Genomic DNA, 18,939 nt, shown 5'->3' with positions numbered 1-18,939 from the left:
TGTGGCAGCAATGTTTGTTTTACAGAGCCCTCAAGTATAAACAGAGGCTATGAACAACCACGCACACACGGGCACACAAACAGACACAGAAAGAGACTGCACTGACTGCTATCATATAGCTTTGGGATAACACCTTGCAGTGAAAATTTCCTAAAAGATTATGTTTAAAATAAACTGGACCCAATCATCAGAAAGGCTCATAGCATGCTGGAAGCGGTTGGCAGGATGTCAGTGTAATCAAATGGACTTCTCTGGTGTTCAGAGCAAACAAGAAAAGTTTGCTGTTTGCACATTTGTTCATAGAAAAAAAATTACTCAGCATGTAAATTAATATGGTTATTGTCTAATCTTACTCAGCTGCCTGTGTCAATCCATGCTGGATGAGATGAGATGAGATAAACTATTAATCCCTTAAAGGAAATTCAGGGGAATTTACATGTCATGAAATCATATTACATTACATGAAATTACATGTCACCATAAACTATGTGGTTGAGTGTAAAGATTTGGACAAACAGAAACAGACAAAGATGCCCACACGATTATAAATCCACATGGGCTCTGTTAGACTGCATTTTTCTCTGTGTATAACTCAACATGAATTAATCACCACTTGGGGACCTCAGAGAAGTTGGGTTTCATTAGTTCTCTTGTCCTGTACCATCACGAGAGTTTTGTGAATTTGAATCCTCTGACTTTTATAATTATATTCTTCTTTAAAGTTGATTTTCAACATCAAAGGGACAATATAGCCTTTGAAGTACCACGGGATTGGATCACTGTCTAACCCACTCTTTAAGATTCTGTCACAATGACATTAGGGAAGTCATGTGAATTAAAAGACTAGAGAACAGCTCTTGCCTTTGCTCTCTGTCCAATTTCAATCAAAATGTCATGCTGTGCCATTTTCCCTGAATGTGGAACTGGCAAGTGTGTTAGGTTGACATCTTTGTGGCTAAAAGCCTGTGACTAATATGTAAATTTTTTGACAGTTACACTCTATAGGATTATCAAATCAGGGAATTAACTTAAAAGAATAACTTTTAAAAAATCATTGTGGGCATTGTTTAAAATTATATTCGCTACTGTCACTCCCCGTACTCGTGTAATATTTTAATTAAGTAGGAATGTAGCCGACAAAGCGTCTGAACTGTATACACTGTACACCCATACAGAAACATGTTGCTGCCCAACAGGAGACAGATATACACCCTACCACTGAACAGAAGAACTTAAATCGTAACACGAAGGCTTCTCCACAGTTTGCTAGGTGAACGCACTAAACTAACTCCTGACGCCTGGAGAGGCCACGGGCGACAAAAATTACCACGTTTGCTTTTTGTACCGCTGTTGAAACTGTGTGTAGTATCAGGCGGACTGGAGGAATAACGCGGTCGGCGCGGCGAATCACTAACCTCTGACGCTCCAAAGCCTCTGGGAGTTGGCTCTCGAGTGCCTTGTCTTTGATAAGGTCTTGGCACAGAAGGAAATCCGTTCACTGTCAAGACACGTTTCTTAAACATTACGGAGTGACTAAACGCACTGGTTTGCTGATGGGGAATTGATAAACGAAGCATAAGGGTTGGTTTGCGGCTGTTACCGGTCTTTATCTAAGTTTTATTTAGTTTTCAGTCGTCGGTTGTTGCGGAGATGCGACTCTGTGTTTTATGTATCTTCCGGGACCAGGCCAGCGGTCCTTTACTTTGAAGTCCACAGTTAAACGTTCAGACTAGTTGGTTTAGAAACAACCCGGAGGATTTCTGCCGCCTGCCAGGATTTCTTGAATCACTACCTGGGCAGAAAGGTCGAGGGGAGAACGCTTCTCACTTTTTATTTGCGGCTGCATTTAAATTGTCCCGTGTGAGGGGACTTTACAGGGTGGAGAAGAACACTGCCGCGGCTTTGGGAACAGCTTCTTGTTGGACTACTTTACTTTCTCATTTTCTAATCAGGCAGGCTACTCTGGTACATGGATGGTAAGTTGTAGGAAAGCTGTTCCTCAGACCCCCTCTCTTGGCCGCTTTGATGTGCTGCTGCTGAGCTTTGAAGTTGAGAAATGCGGGCTATGTTTCTTGTTTGTGGGCGAGAAATGCGGTGAGATAGATAAGAGGCTTATGTGTGTGTGTGTGTGTGTGTGTGTGTGTGTGTGTGTGTGTGTGTGTGTGAGAGAGAGAGAGTAAATGTATGAATGTGTAGCCCAGATAAAATCCGAATATTTGTCGGGTGGTGCGTCTTCTAGCTGGGAAAAAAGTGGGATGTATTCTTTAGTCAGACCTCCCCCCGCCCCCCCACCTCCTCTTTTACCTCCTCCAGATTTTGACACCCCCAGTGATCTACATAGGAACTGAGCCTGCCTACTCTGAGGTCAGTTGTTGAATGGGACAGGGTACATTAAACTACAGCGCTTGTTTTGCAGAGAGATAGGACGCATGTGGTAGGGCACAGGCTTTAAATAGTCTGCCGACGCTTTTTTTTGGGGCTGGATTATTGTTTGGACAGTTTTTGGACTTCATTCGGCTTTACTAAAAATGGAGTAATAGTTCAATTTTTTAACGGGTTTTACTCTGGTTGGATCTGCTCTGCGATGGTATGTTGTTTTACGCACGTCTACTCAGCCTTTAACCACTGGACTTTAGAATCGGTTATATTATAGGCTACTGTAGTTACACTGCCTGTGAGGACTGTCAGATTGTTATGTATTAACAGCCAACCACATGTTATCTCATTTTAACAGCGCATCGTTTGTGGTAACTATCTACCAGTGTGTAGTTTTGGCGCTGAGAATAAGATTAAAATCGCTCAGGTACTGGAAAGGGGGTTTACTCCAAATATACCAAGTCTTTCTGTCATGTTGGTAGTTAAAACACGTTTCGGGAGCCGTGGCTTTAATAACGTGCTCTAACAGGCTTCTCGGGCAGATATTAAAACGATCGATCGCTTACATTCAGCCTACGCATGAGTGACTAGATTTTCCCGCGGGGCTTTTTATGCCTCTTACATTTGCAGCGTTTAAGTCACTGTGGTACAGATGTACAGATGTACAGATTTCCACTCCTCTGTACATTTCTGAGATGGTAAGGCTCAAGTGTAAAGGAGTCTGTGCGTGTGTGTGTGATAGAGACAGGGGTAGGGTACGGTCATCCGAAACAGATTGGGAATTAATTGGAGTTGAAGCCTGTGACATGGACTCGTATGGAAAACACGTGTAAGCCACAGTTGTGAGAATAAGGTTTTGGTGAAGAGCGAGACTGTGCGATTATTCGTGTAATTTTTTTTTCTTTCTGACACATCAATGCAAGTTAAGAATGTAGGCTGCTGTTGATCTCTCATTTAGATTATAAATAGATAAACGAAACGAAAGCCTTTCATATTTCTTTTCTCTGTCAACCCTGCGAGGGTTTTTGAAAGGGACTGTTTACTTGATGTCTGTCTTTGAAGTTCAGCAGGATCTGGCTTTGATTAGATCAATACTTTGTGTTTCAGAGTGAAGAGGAGCTGAGAAGCTCCCCCGCTGCTTTTAGAGAGTGAGGAGGATTAGGCTGGAGCTCTGTGGAGGCACGACGGCACTCTCACACGGCATCCGGAGCTGGAGCCATGAGCAGGGCGCTTACGGAGCACATCAACAGTAGCTTCCGAGAAGATGCTCCTCGCCCTCCGGTACCGGGGGAGGAGGGAGAGGCGTCATGCTACAACCCCAGCAGGTCTGCCAAAATGAGAGCCCAGAGCAAGGTTAAAGATACCCCCGCCGCCGTGCCTCCCGGCTCAACACCGCGGAGGAACGAGGATGGACTCGGGGAGCCAGAGGGCAGCGCGTCCCCGGACTCTCCTCTAGTCCGGTGGACAAAGTCTCTGCATTTTCTCCTGGGCGATCAAGACGGCGCTCACCTCTTCAGGACCTTCTTGGAGCGGGAGAATTGTGTGGACACTTTGGACTTTTGGTTCGCCTGCAACGGCTTCAGGCAGATGGACTTAAAGGATACCAAAACGTTACGAGTTGCCAAAGTTATTTTCAAGCGGTACATCGAGAACAACAGCATTGTCGCCAAGCAGCTGAAACCCGCCACCAAGACCTTCATAAGGGATAGTATTAAGAAACAACAGATAGACTCTGCCATGTTTGACCAGGCACAGACGGAAATTCAGTCCAACATGGAAGAGAATGCTTACCAGATGTTTTTGACCTCTGACATATACCTCGAATACGTGCGCACCGGCTGCGAGAACGCGGCGTACATGAACCACGGCGGCCTCAGCAGTCTGAAGCTGATGTGTGGATACCTCCCACCTCTCATGGAGGAAGAGGAATGGAGTTGTAATGACCTGAAGGCAAAAACGTTAGGGTCTGTGGTTGGACTGTCTGCAAAAACCCTGAGGGCGACTGCTACCCTCCGGACAGCAGCTGAAGTACTGGAAAACACCTGCAGGTAAGAGCATCAGTCACCTATCAATGCATGCGGTGTCAGTAGGGTGCATCTTAGTGCTTTTTTTCCCTACTTTTATTTGAGTATTACTTTTTGTCTTCATGATCACCATTCCATCTGGAGTTAAACAATAGTGAATATCTGGCAGCTAGCAGTTATTTTACAAATGCCTGAGAGAGAGATAAGGCACTCGATCAAAGGGTCTCAGAGGAACATGCCTGTATATTTGTGCCCTCCTGTCTTGCAGTTAGTCAAGGGGCTGTAGGGGTGCAGAGGCGGGGTGGGTACAAAACATCAATGGATCTGAGCCTTCCTTTTAAGTAAATGGTGTCTTGCAGGCAGCCCTCTGCTGGCTTGCTCAAGTTTCCTGTGCTTTGAAACCTTCCTCCGGTTCAGGCACGAATTCAGACACCAAGCCTTATGACTGTTACAGCTACACAAAAGAGTGTAATGCTGTTGTAAAGTTGTGCTGTATTTTCTCTCTATTCTGCTCATTAAACCATATAGTTACTGTATATTATACCGCAGTCTCCCTAAAAATATTAGTACAAAGTTAAAAGAACTTTTGCAGTCAGCTTAATGCCAAGCAGATATATTGTTCTCTTGGTCGGAGATTAAAGCAGAACTGTTTGTGGAAAGCATTTGGGCTTTTATCTTAGAAACTCATCCCACACATTGTCCAACAGCTGAAATCTTTTCAAGCCAGGAACATTAAAAAAAACTGGATTTTATGCATGAACCTGCATCAAAGGACACTTGAAAAGTTTTTCGCTCAACTACTTTGATGTCACATCTGGACACAATTATTACTCACAGGTTTGACAATGTCTCTGGTTTGGTAGCAAAAATGCAATTTATAGATAATCTATACTCTCCCTGTCATGTTAACTAAACAATTAGTGCAAAAAAAACTGGTATAGTGACTCTTCTAATAACAGTTTTAAAAAAGTAACTAAGTCTAATAACTCAACTTAGACTCTCCCTTGAGAGTTTTATCCTACAATGTAAACAGATGTTAGATAACATCATGGCAATGTTAACCATTTGCTTCATGTTGAGTTAGGAACCAATAAGCACAGGGTTTGTTGACATGTGGGCACCTACTGGTTTCCTGGTGTGATCCCCCTGTTCTTGTTTTTCACTAAAAGAGAAGCAGGAGGCTGAGATCCCCCTCTTTCTCCCATCCGTCACCCACACGCTCCCCCTTTCCCTTTGCCCCTCACCATCTCTTTAGGTCAACCAATTTCCATCTCAAACATGTGGAACTAATTTTGCCACTGCACAGATTCCATTTTCCCCTCATTTTAAAAAACCTCCAATACTCAACTCCAAAGTGATAGAAAAATACAACAACAAAACATCCACAGCTCTATTCCGCAGCTTCAACCACCAAAACCACTTTGCCATAGACGGTGTGTATGTGTGTGTGTTTTAGTGTTTTTCTTCCTCTTTCTATTCTATCCAGCACTTTTATCTCCTTTTTGAAAAAAAAAATCTGTCTGACAGAGACTAAGCATGCTTTGGAGAGACAGGGAGAGACAAGAGAAGGGGAAGGGGGAAAGACAGGAAGGGGGAATCATGAAAGAAAGAAAAGAGATGGGGAAAGAGCAGGGGGTGCAGAGAGCCCAGCTGTGCTAAATACCTGACTCTTTGCGCGGACCTAGCAAAGGTCAGGTTTGTGCTTGGGGCCTACGGCTTTAGTCATGCTGGGGTTCTCCTCTCAGCACTCCCGGCAGAAGGCATTCTCATAAAGAAAGGGGCCCTCCTTCCCCCTTTCCTCCCCCCCTCCCTCCCTCTCTAAAGCTCAAGTTCCCCCTTCCTCTTCTTCCCTCCCTCTTCCTTGTCAACCCCCCCTCACTACTGGAACAGGAATGCAACACAGCAGGAGAGTAGAAAGACAGAGACTTTAGAAAGGAAAGCAGGGAGAGTTGGTAAAAGAGGGGCCCCAGACTGGACGATAGAAAGAGGGGGAGAGCATAGAGGAGGAAACACTCCAAGGAAAGAAAGTTTCACTGTATGTCTTCTGTACTATAGGCCTAGTCCAGCCAAAAGGATGTAGATATAGCAGAAGAGAGAGAAGCAAAATTATGTTCATTCACACATAACAGAGCTGCTCACTTCACATACTCCATGAGTATACTCATACAGCCTCTGTGTGTTAGGGAGGATGGACAAGAAAAAGAGAGTGAATGTCTCCCCTCAAGCCCCAAAGTCTCATGAAAGTGGCTCTAACTACAGAAATCTACAGAGAATGTCAACAAAACTCCCAGTTGTCACTTTAACTAGAAAGACTACTAATATGAGCAACAGAAGGAAACAAGAGCGAAGAAAAAAAAAAGACAAACAGAGCTGATAAACTTTACCCCTCAGTGTCACATCTGTCCACTGTTTTAGCACCACACAGTGGAGACACATGACATTCAAACTTCTTCCTGGGTTTCTTAAAGGTCCCACCGTCGAGGAGATCCTGCCAGCCCCTATTTTGTCAACTCTGGCTACATTTTTGCCCCTGCCACCAGTGCCAACGACAGCGAGATCTCCAGTGATGCCACAACAGATGATTCCATGTCCATGACGGACAGCAGTGTGTAAGTGTTTATATATATATTTATATATATATTTTAAAAGTTTTCAATCAGTCATTTTGAGTCCAGTTTCCACTGTAGATGATATAGGCTCATTTTCATCCAGTTGAGCCTGGCCCAAGAATTTTATTATTTCCATAGTATGTAAATGTGCCTGGACCATAGCTCAGTCAACACCTTTCCAGGAAAAAGTCTAGGGGTGTGAAGAAAAATATTTGGCCTCATAGTTCAACAGACTTATCTTTACATGGGGCCAGGGACCACAATGTTGCAAAGTAATGGTCTGTAATGTATTTTAATTATCCTTAATGATTGACTGCAGGTAAGGCTATTAATGTGTAGTTTTTTCTGTGGCCTTCAGGGAGATAACTCTGGGAAAGTCATTATGTCTGAAGACCTTTTGAAGTTTATTCTGATGCGTTACATGCTGGAGAGGAGGGAGAAAAAAAATGAGATTGTCTTGATGTGGGTGGGGGCGTTGCCTCATTTTCCTCAAAGTTGAAATGTATCCATCCCACCCACCCTTCTGCCACAACAGACTTGTTTTTTTCATATTATCTAATCGCTTTTTCCCTTTGAAGAGCTGCAGGAAAGGGGGAGGGAAATGGCCATTCGGGCCTCAAGACAAACTCATTGAAAAATGTTGGCATCAAATGAAAGGAGGCTTACTCACATGGTGGGTCGGTTTCCTGCCACTGGCCTCTGCAGCGTGCTGAGATCATGTGTCTATGAGGCTTTCACAGGGGTTACTCATTTCTAGACCTTGGGACAAGGCATGAGGAACTCCCCCTGGACAGGGTCCCCCCTACCCAAAAAAAAAAAACTCTACAACTCTACCCACCCAGTCCTCCACAGCTTCTCTCCTACATCATCCAGAGCCAATAGCAGAAGTGGTGAGGCTTGAAATGCAAGGGAGTGAGAAAATAAAGTGCATGGAGTATAAAGGGTTTAACTGAATCGCTTTCAGCCTATTGTTAGGTGAGGGGAGCTTAGGGGGGATAAGTGGGTGGCTGGCTGCTTTGAAAATGACTTGCACGACTGAATAGGAGATCCCCATAAAGTAAGGGTCCATGAAACCATGAAAGAGTCCACGGCTGTTTTCTCTTCCCCAACCTGGACAAAGCACCCAGGCGTCACATGGTTTGCAAGGGTGGAGACAGTTTGGACTGATAAAACACAGTTACTGAGGGGGAAGTTGCTGTGCTTTGTTTGGGAATGATGATTTGCTGCTAAGTTTTGGGTTCTTGTTAGTGCACAAGTTCCTCTGGGCTGTTGAGTTTTACTTTTGAAGAGTTTCCTGTGTTTCTTCCTGTGCCTTGAGGGATGATGGCTTGCAGTCTCAAGGGTACAGTTTGTGAAGCGTTGATTTTGGTAGTAGGCCCAGCTTACAATACGCTTGCTGTAAAGTGGTGATATCGGCATAAAGGCTCTGTTATCTGATGCTTCTTCACAATGTCACTCTGAAATAACTTGCAGAACTTGTTCAGACAAATAGCAAAGAAAAAAATGGGTTCAGTGTTGAACAGCGCCATGTGTCAAAGTCATATTCTTTTAATTGTTCTCACCAATATCTTTGACAGAGATCTCTCCTGTCCTTGTCCCCAACCCTCGTCATTTTACCCCTAACTGATTTTAATAAGAAAACACAGCTTCTTTCTCTCTCATTCGATTAGTGTTTTCTTTTACAGTGGTTAAGAGGCAGACTGAAAATTTGAATCTCATTTCCCAGATAAAGAACAAGAAGAGGAGGATTTGGGAAGGGAGTGGATGGGTGGGTGGGTGTTGGGGGGATTTTTTTCTCTTTTTGCTTATATCTTATTTATGGATTTACTTGGACGCTGGGGAATGCTGCTGCACCAACTTCAAACATTACCTTATCTTACAAACCAGCCTTTTGATGTTGCTGAGATCAGAGGCTCACAGCAGAGCGCTTGCCAAACGAAGATGGCAGTGGGTGCATATGTGCATGAGTGTGAGATTTCAAAGAGACAGCAGAAAAAGTAGCGTTTGGGCTAGGTCAGACACTTCTGAGCCGCCAAAACGGCCAGGATAATTGGCCTAGCTTAAGTGGCAGCTGACTGGAAAAGCTAGCATACAGAATGAAAACTGGAGAATAAGATTCCTAGAATAAATGTTTAATTGTCTGGAGACTACCTGTATTCAAGCTCCTTTTACGTCTCTATTTCCATATGAATATATTAGAGCTACAAAGCCAGCAGCACTTAAACAGCATTTGTTGGCCTGGTTTAGCCTGTAGTTTCCAACTTTAACCAGCTTCTGAGTTTAGCAATATTTATGAATTTTTTTGAACAATCATTGTCAGAGTTGACAAGGACTATCTTATTAGTATGACTCTTCTTCTGAAGTCGACAGTAAGATGTTCAGGATATTTCTCTCATAGTCCTTGTGTGGTTGTTTGATTTAGCTCTCATGTGCCTGCTTGGTGGTTACTGGGTGGTGTTGTGTTGGCCACTTCAGTTATGAACTGCCTCCTAAGTCTCTTTCCTCACAAAGATTAGAAGGTTGGGTAATGGTGCTAATGAAAGTTTCTGTGGCGACATTGTGACCTGCATTTTTTTATTTTACAAAATCTAAATGTGTAATCTTTGATTTTTACAGAGATGGAATTCCTCCATACAAGCTGGGCACCAAGAAGCAGCTCCAGAGAGAGATACATCGCAGTGTCAAGATCAATGGCCAGGTTACGCTACCGCACTTTCCAGTAAGTCCTACTTCAGTTTGACTTTTTCATTTTTGCTCAGATACACACACACACACACACACATACTTATATATATATATATATATATATATATATATATATATAAGTATGTTTACTTGTATAAACGTGTATAAAGTAATACTTATATTACTTCCAAAGAAGTAAGAAAGGCAGTGAGAGAAGCCGGCACACACACAATTCTCTATTTGTTTTCGTAAACCGACATGAAAAGCAGAAATTGCATATTTCACTTATTGAACTGTTTCAAGCTCCACTTTACCTGCCCTTTTCCCAGCAACGTCTATAGGGTATAGTATAAACTTGGGTATTAATCCTTTTAATCTCTTAATTTAACATTAACAAGATTACACATTGACCTGGCTGAAGAATTGAATAGGAAGCATATCACAATTTAATTCCACTTTCCACTACTCCCTCCCTCGATATCTGGTCCCATCAGTATTTGGGTCAGGCTGTGATTGTGCTTTGAATTCAAGATTTGTTGACCTACTGAAGTTGTACTGGGAAGGTTTATGGAAATAGGTTAGAATAGATTGACACAGGTTAGGAGGTGGGGCTGTTTGAGTCAAGGAAAGATACAAAATTCTTTTGTCTTCATATCCAAACACAGGTAGGCGTATGTGGAAAAGTTGTGTTTGTGCATACATTTGACAGTGTTGCCTGTTCCCCCTTTTTTCTCCCTTTCTCAGTCTTTTCTCGCTCTCAATCTCTCCCTCTCTCTTTTCCATTCCCACTTGCACTCCTTTAATGTCTCCCTCCTGATTTGGAGATGGCTCTGACTCCCATGATGCACCAGCCCCAGGCAGCGGGGGCCCCGTGCAGGGCTGGCGCTCCTTTGCCAGCAGCTCCGCTTGCCTTTCTTCTTCTTCCCTTCATCGTGTCTACAAAGAGATGAGAGGAACAACAAAAAAAGAGTCAAAATCAAGAAAGCCAGTGTGCCAAATAACAAAGAAGTAAGAAAGGGAGTGAGAGAAGCCGGCGCATATAGTTAAAGAAAAAGGAGGATAATGTGACTAGAGTACCTCTGAGCTGCCCTGCATGCAGCCGGAAAATAAATTACTACTTCCCCTTAGATCTTCCCAGTATTTGACTCCTCTATCCTCTCCCTCCCTTTTTTCCCTCCTTCTCTATCTCGCTTTCTCTCTGCCACCATTGCCAACTCACAAACGCACATCTCAATCCTCTTCCTCTTTTTTCATGCTGTTAATTTTGTCCCCTTCTCCTTTTTTTTTCTTCCCCTCTTCTCTCCTCACTCTCTCTTCTCTGTCGATATCTGGCTTTTATTCGGAGATTTAAAGCCGCGTGTCCCTCCCACCCCTAGTGTGCGTTTGATGTTTGACAAGGGCCCTTTGAAGTGTGCTGACTTCAGAGGCTGCATCGCTGATGGCTTGGTCGGGCTACAGAGGGTGCAGGCAGGGGGCCTCCCCTCTGAGCAAGACCAACTGCTACCCCACGATCGCTACACCCTTCTCTCTCCCTCGCCCAGCATCCTGGCACTGCCAAGGGCACTGGGCATGAGAAGATCTGGGGAGAATGGGTTATGGAGCAGGTTCAGGTTAGCTTGAGGGCAAGGGCATCTGGATTAGGTCTTTTGGAATAGTAGTGGGCTTTTTGGAACAAGATAAGATTAGGGCAAGGGCTGTGGATTAATGCACCATATTGCAGCTTTCAGAACCACTAAGCAGTTGCATATACACTAAAACGTCCTTTTTTTGTGTGTTTACCCTGCAGAGGACACACCGGCTGCCTAAAGAGATGACCCCTGTAGAGCCCTCAGCCTTTGCTGCGCAGCTCATAGCCAGGTTGGAGAAGCTGAAGCAAGAGCAGGACACCATGAGCTCATTGGAGGAGAGGCTGCAGCAGATCCAGGAGGTATGGGTGCTCCTAGCCCTAAACAGCCTAACATGTTCATATACATTAAGTCTGGCTGTCAGTCAGAAATTTTAATTTGTATCCAAGTTGTTTGAGACAGTGTTTTCATATTGCTCTACACAAGCCAACTTTAGAGTGTTGAAGAACAGGGAAAAGACAGGGGGATTTGAAAGTCTGCCTTGGTTTATATACTTCTTCCTTTTCCTCTCTGTCCTCCACTATTTAATCTGGAGGAATTTTCAAACTTATGTTTCTAGGCACACTTGAAATTCCTTCAAATAGTTAGCACTGAGCTACTCTCCAGTGGCACGTTTGCTGCGTATGTGTAGTGCCAGTCTCTTTGTGAAGCACAGGCACACTCTGCATTATAGATGAAGTGCACCCAAAACCTGTTAGTGAAGATAACAGTGCAGCAAAAAGGAAACTCAAATCAAGTTATCCAGGCGTTTGCTCTCACTGACTTCAGAGTATGACAGATATAAGTTGGTGTAAGTTGAGACATAAATTCCTCTGCTAGCTGCCTTTCGTAAATGTGACTCTGTGAATGTTTGTCAATTGCCTTAACTTTTTTTCTTCTGTGACTGTGCAGGAGGAGGAACGGGAAGAGAGCAGTGACCTTGCCAGTAACACCTCCCTTCATAACCCTTTGCTCCCATCTGGCAGTCAATGTGAGGAAGACCCTCAGGCCATCTTAGATGAGCACCTATCTCGTGTCCTGAAGACTCCTGGCTGCCAGTCACCAGGTGTGATTCGGCACTCACCACGTTCTCACTCTCCAGAGCGGACCAATGCCATGGTGTCCTCTGGCCATGGGCCCTTCTTTGGTGCTTATCCTGGGGCCACCAAGGTTCTGATCACAGGCAGGCAATCCACAAAGCACATCCACCATCACTACATCCACCATCACCACGCTGGACCAAAGTCCAAGGAGCAGATCGAGGCTGAGGCGGCTCAGCGTGTGCAGTGCCTCTGCCCTCCAGGGGGCGCCAATTATTCTGACTTCAGCCCTGTGTGAGTGTTACTTCTAAGCCATACCTGCACTCATTGTTAGTCAGAATTGTACAGCCCTATCTGATTTCTTCAATTTTCCCAAAAGTAAAACTTCTCTGTCTCTCATGCTAACCTCCCACTCATTTGTTCAGTTGCAGCAGCACTTTGTCCCGATGGCCAGTCAAGGCCACAGATGAGGGCATGTCTTCACTGCGTCTTCCCCTAGATGCTACTGATCGCTCTCAGAATGTTTGGCAGTGGATCCTAGAGAGTGAGAGGCAGGGCAAGCACAAGCCGCACAGGTAAATGTCCACCATCATTCTGTACCAAAGAACATTAAAGTCTTGAGGCCACATTTCACATTCCAAATTGACATTTATCTTTTATCGAAACAGCAGTCAAGGTCTGAAGAAGTCCAACCCACTTGACTCCAGAACCCTGCCAGGTCGGACTCACTCCTCTTGGGGTGGAGGTGGCATTGGCAGTGGGGCTCACCTTCGTGGTCACCACCCTGGCCACCCATTTATCCAGGACCCAACCATGCCACCCCTGCCCCCACCCAACACTCTGGCACAGCTAGAAGAGGCCTGCCGCAGACTAGAAGAGGTCTCCAAGCCACCTAAACAGAGGTATGCAAACTCAGACACCCTTACTACTTTACTACACCATATATATATATATGATAAACCAAAACTGTCCATCATAATCCATCTTCTATTTTTAAATACAGAATACAGTGTGATATCCAGTGGTTCCTCTAGATTTTTGATTTGACTTCTGACTAGTTATTGATCTATATGACCTCTCTGACAGGCATTCAACAGCAGGTAGCAGCCTTCAGAGAGACAGGAGCCATCCAGCAGCTGCTTTTTCCACTGGAGGCAGCCCTCTACCCAGCCCTGGACTCCAGGCAGACGAGTATGATTTGCTTCTTGTACTTGTCTTTTTTTGAACCTGTAAAACAATTCTGTCTTTGCTACAGCTAAAGCTCTTTTTATATATTTTATAAATTTACTCCTGTCTTTCTAGCTTTAGAAATTTCATTCCTCAGACACTTTTCCTCTCTTTCTCTCCAAACTTGCATTTTCACTCTCTTCCTCCCAGATTTTCTTGTTCTTCCCCTTCAGAGATATTATGAGTCAGCATAGCTATGTCTTTGAACTCCTCTCACTTTTTAAATCATTTAAGATTCAAAATGCCTTAATGCTGAATCCTAACTACCCACACTCACTCAAAACTGTAAACTAACAAAAATTAGTTAAGTAGCCTCTGGTAACACAGCTTTATCGACCACCTTCATGTATATGTTGTTGAAAGGACTACAGCCGCCTGACTGTAACACCTCTTTAGTTTTGAATGTCTGACCCTCACAGAGAGAGCTGTCTTCTGGCATCCTTAATTAATGATAGTAATAAAAATTCTTTGTATGGATTCAAACTCTTATCCTACAAGTGCCGCTGTGTAAAACCAGTTTTCATTTGGTGTTTCCAGGTCTAAGGAGCTTGTGGTTACATACTTCTTCTGTGGTGAGGAGATTCCTTATCGCAGCATGATGAAGACCCACTGCCTCACCCTGGGACACTTCAAGGAGCAGCTTAGCAAGAAAGGCAACTACCGGTAAGTATGATCCACTGAGAACAGCACAAACATCACAGCACATTACCACATTCTGATATAGATGTTTATTGACACCTGCTTGGATGCAGCCGGTGCAACAGCAGGGTTAGTTATCTGTGTATGTGTGCTATTTATTATTGTACTAGTATATGTTGGTCTGCTGAGTGGGAGTGTGAAATACTGCAGGCCAGTAGTTGAAAAGAAACTGGGCTGATCCTCTGCATTCAGAGCTTACAGAGAGAGGGGAGAGGAGGGGTGTTGTGGAGCGAATTTTTTTTCTCACATCTGGTACTGATTTCCATGGTAAGGCTGCTTTAATAAATAAGGCTTTGAAGCCTAGGCCATTTTATTTTGTGCACAAAGACCATTGCAAGGCCTTCAAATTCCTCCTCCACACTATTGCATCAGGCATTAAACTCAATTGCCGCAAGCACGTTCTTCTATTAATGACTGATAGCAGTTAACATAGCAAAATTACCTTCTGTCAATGTCACAAAAATCTCAAAATAATGTAAGGTCTTGTTAGGTCATTAAAAATATAATGGCCAACCAGTTTAAAGCAATTTAAAATCAGGAAACCCACAGTCCAGGAAGTCCAGTATTGCTGTTCTGGTACTGCGTAGGTTGTATGCTACTGAAAAGACATAAAACCTGCATATCCATAGTGTCAACATTAGATTACAGGCACATCTGCTTGTTAGGCAAGAGAGAGAAGAAGTTCTGCAAACAAGTCATTGCAACCATGCTATCCTATAACTCTTCAGCAAGCAAAAGAGAAGGGGTGGTGGGGATGAACTGTTTGGCTTCAATGGCAGCAGAATGTGAGGAGCTGGTTAATTTGGACATGGCAGCGGTACAGCAGAGAACAGTATGCTGCTGCTCTGCCAGACGATATTGGTGCCAGATGTTGCGAAGAGAGAAAAATCCTGCCGCATAAAACATGTTCCAATGGAAAGACACTGTCTCTCTCTGTCTCGCTCTCTGAAACAAAGTGATGACTTTGAACTATTTGTGGGTAAAAATGTAGCATTTAAAAAATATCCAAACAATCAAATTATAAAGGGTAATGAATTTATTTAGTTTCTACTCTGTTTCTACTAATAAAGATGATAAGGCTAAATCCTGTCCAGCAGGGATTTGACAGCAGAGGGAAAGTCTGCCATATCATTAAACATCAGCATCACCACATTGTCATATCACCGCACACTTTGAAACAAAAGTCTTGCAGCTTTGGTAACTCTTGTGTTTCCAAGACCAATTGGTTGAGAAAGTAACACAACCTCTTTCTTCAACTGTGTAATTATAATCAATATGGCAAATACAACTGTGTCTGTCCTTACACGTGTTGTTTGAATGACTGTAAGCTTAGCAATTGCTCATAAAACAGAAACTCAATGCAGGCACACATGGGCAAAATGAAGCATTTTTCCATTACAAAGCTTATCATTAAATCCCTTCCCGCTGATCTTTTGCTGGGTTTAAAGTAGAGAGGAGAAATCATTAGGAGCTTGAGGAGACTTCACAGTCACTGGGACCAACCTAACCCTGGGAGTTATCTCTGCTTGAGAGAAGAAGAGTGGGCTAGCTAGGTGACCTGTGACCTCCAAGAGGCTGTTTGAGCAGTTGCTACCCCCCCAAGGGTAATGCCTCCGGCTCGGCCCATGTCCAACCTACCACACCCCCTGACCGAGCCAGGCACAGTCTCCACTCCATTTCCCCACACTTTCTTCCCTTCCTGCTCCATTTCATTTCTCTGTGTGTGTGTGTCTGTGTGCGCACATGTGTGTTACAAAGAAACACCAGGCATGTGTGTGTTTATGTGCAAGCTGTGCAGTGTGGTCTTGCAGACTCTCCGGCACCTGAAATGTCAACCTGTGTGACAGAAAGGCCCTTCATTTGAGAGCTAGCCCAATTAGAAGCCATGGAGTCACAGAGGGGGGGGGGGCACTGTTAAAGAGAAAAAAAAGGGAGGGGGCTCTCAGACAGCCTCTAATTAACCCTTCAATTTTAATTAGACCTTGCAGGACAGATTGGCATCTGTAGAATGGCCAATAGTCTGGATGGACAAGTGGATGAGAAGACATGCACACATTGGTGAACATGCACACAAACAGGCTGTTTCTAGCACCTTGAATTATCACAGGGAATGTTTAAACGGAGGGTTCAGCTCTGTTTGTGCAGCGGTGTGATGTGGAGTCAGGCTCTGCCTTTGAAGTGTACAGGAATGGCATTGAAGGCTATGACTAAGTTGTTTTCAGCAAGATCCATTTCTGGCTCTCAGAGTGTGTGTGTTTGTGTTTGATTTGGACTAAAGAGAGTTGTGCGTGAGCATGGATATGGAAGTAGTCTTGTAGGTGCCTCAAAGTAGTTAAAACATGATGAAATATATCAGATGTACACCTGCTGCCACCCTGTCAGGTTTCGTTTGAGTTTAGTTTGAGTTTTATATATATATATATATATATATATACATATAACACTTTCTAATCACAGACCTCTATTTTTCCCTTCTCAGGTACTACTTCAAGAAGGCCAGTGATGAGTTTGAATGTGGTGCCGTGTTCGAGGAGGTGTGGGAGGATGCCACCGTGTTGCCCATGTACGAGGGCAAGGTCCTGGGCAAGGTGGAGCGGATGGACTAAAAGCCACTCTTCTGTCAACCAACCAATGCCCTTTCTTGCCCAACCAAAAGCTAAACTGTCCGAGCAACAAACATGAGCAACAGACTCTATGTAATTAACAAAAACACCCTGGACTCAGTTTTTGTTTTGTTTTAGTTTTTTTTCTATTTCTTAATATTAAGCTAAACAGAGTTAATATATCCAGCACAAGAGAAGTGATTGAAGGAAGACGAGCCAATGAAGTATGCCGAATCCAGAGGAGGCGCTGCCCCTCCCTGACTTTCTCAACCAATCAGCCTTAGAAACACAAGGGAATGACACAAGAGACTTAAAAAGACCAACATAAGGATAATAATGATGAATTGAGGCCAGCGTGGTGGGAGACCTTGCTTCTTCTTGAATATAACCACTGAAGATATAGTTGACTGTTATGATGAGATGAGAGACTGATGGTGTGGTTACACCAGCTTCTGGCCGAGTGCAAAAGACTAGCAGTGCCACCAACCTGCTCTTAACATTACACTCCAACATCGTTACAAAAACGTCTGTACATGTGCATATACATACATGCATATATGTATATATACATGTATTATATATATAGATGCTTTTTGTCATGAGTTGAAAGTTCTTATTTAGTATTTATTGAAACAAAAAACCCACTCCATACCCTATTCTCTCCTTCTTAAGCCCTTAAACCTTTATCCCTCCCCCTCCCTATTTCCAGCCAATGGGCTGGAAGCTGCTTTGAATATTGGGAGAATACTGTGGTGATAATGTTTAGTGCTTATTTGTTTTGACTTTACACAAAGGATGTGACACTAACCTAGCACCTCCATTAGCCTTGTTGCCCCATCAACCTGAACTAACAACCATAGCAGTGGCTTAGCAGTGTGGTCTTGTCTAAAGCACACTCCCTCCACTATTCTAGTCAATCCCAGTCTTATATGCTGCTGATAGTTTGTATTGTTAAGTTTGTCGCACTAGCATTTCCTTTCACTCATTCTCTCCCCCTCCCTTTCTTTTACTGTTTCTCTCAATTCGGCAACAGAGCTCAATTGTTTTTGTTGTGCCTTTGTTTATAAACCAGGCATTGTAGGGGGGCAGAGTGAAAACAGTTGCAGATACACACAGAGGAGACCTAGAGCACAAGTTGTACCATCTAATAATGGAAGTGTTTACAGCCCACACACCAAAATAACTTGTGCTAACAAGAACCAGTTTGGGTAATTCAGAACGACTTCACAAGGAAGTCAGCTAGTGTCAAAACACACACACACACACACACACATACAAAAAAACAAAACAAATAAAAAAAAAACATGAACATTGAAGATCCATGGCTCTGATATCGTTTGAATGTTGTTACAGTAACATCGTATATAGCAAAGTTCCTGTATACATTGTAATTATGCATTCTGAAGTATGAATACTGACACCTGATGCACACAGAGTACACACAAACATAAATAATATACACACACACACAATCTGGTGTTTTATGAGTACAGCACCTGTGCCTACATGGATACCATACCATGTGCTACCCTGTTTCAGGGTTTTAATATATATCCCTTGGTTTTCAGAAGGGTTTTATGTTGAAAAGATATTTTTATGCTTTTAATAATATCCTGTAATCATTTTTTTTTGTTTTTACACCACAGCTTTTTTTTGTTTCATTCTATCTAAACTGTAAATTATACATTATATAAAGAGTTTCATTTAAAGATTTACATGGACCTATAATTATTGTAATTATTGAGAGATGTAGCCTTTATTAAAGTTTTATATTTTTCAAATGAAAGCTGTTGTGTCTCAAATTGCTTTTTTCATGATATCTCCTGTCTGTTCACCTTTTGTGTCAACATGAAATGTAAAGAAGCAAAAATCATGGATTGAACACCGCTATTATTTAGTCTGTCAAGCCATGTGGTGACCTGGGGCCTCCTGGTTTAAGATACCACTATATAATTGCATTGTCTTTGTCAAATGATGTCATACTGAGAAAGAAAGGGGAAGGGAAGCAGAAAGGATTGAAAAAAAAAAAAACACAACAACCCTTTACTTTCCTGGCAAAGGAGGAGGGGGTA

At 43.2% G+C, this 18,939-nt stretch overlaps 1 protein-coding gene across 4 annotated transcripts; it reads left to right on the top strand.

Moving 5' to 3' along the window:
* Nucleotides 1–1,466: 1,466 nt before the first annotated feature.
* LOC113128537 (axin-2-like) lies at nucleotides 1,467–18,653 on the top strand. Of its 4 annotated transcripts, none has more exons than XM_026303948.2 (11): nucleotides 1,467–1,976; nucleotides 3,484–4,424; nucleotides 6,869–7,009; nucleotides 9,626–9,728; nucleotides 11,481–11,621; nucleotides 12,211–12,632; nucleotides 12,764–12,913; nucleotides 13,007–13,240; nucleotides 13,425–13,529; nucleotides 14,103–14,228; nucleotides 16,744–18,653. In XM_026303948.2, exons 2-11 carry the CDS (start codon nucleotides 3,595–3,597, stop codon nucleotides 16,868–16,870), a joined length of 2,379 nt encoding a protein of 792 aa, XP_026159733.1. In that variant the 5' UTR covers nucleotides 1,467–1,976; nucleotides 3,484–3,594; the 3' UTR covers nucleotides 16,871–18,653. The 4 variants fall into 4 exon arrangements, with proteins under 4 accessions (XP_026159733.1, XP_026159734.1, XP_026159732.1 ...); XM_026303949.2 differs by having other exon boundaries at nucleotides 1,479–1,581; XM_026303947.1 differs by lacking the exon at nucleotides 1,467–1,976 and adding an exon at nucleotides 2,378–2,587.
* Nucleotides 18,654–18,939: the final 286 nt, after the last annotated feature.

Source organism: Mastacembelus armatus, chromosome 1 (genome assembly GCF_900324485.2).
Source record: "Mastacembelus armatus chromosome 1, fMasArm1.2, whole genome shotgun sequence".
In the NCBI taxonomy this organism is placed as follows: Eukaryota; Metazoa; Chordata; class Actinopteri; order Synbranchiformes; family Mastacembelidae; genus Mastacembelus; species Mastacembelus armatus.
This window is presented reverse-complemented; position numbering and strand designations above follow the sequence as displayed.

What these genes read in the sequence shown, in the direction of transcription:
- LOC113128537 (XM_026303948.2), top strand. Translation starts at nt 3,595, where the DNA reads ATGAGCAGGGCGCTTACGGAGCACATCAACAGTAGCTTCCGAGAAGAT. An exon ending in GTACTGGAAAACACCTGCAG is followed by an intron (nt 4,425 to 6,868) that starts GTAAGAGCATCA and finishes GGTTTCTTAAAG; the next exon opens with GTCCCACCGTCGAGGAGATC. An exon ending in TATTCTGACTTCAGCCCTGT is followed by an intron (nt 12,633 to 12,763) that starts GTGAGTGTTACT and finishes TCATTTGTTCAG; the next exon opens with TTGCAGCAGCACTTTGTCCC.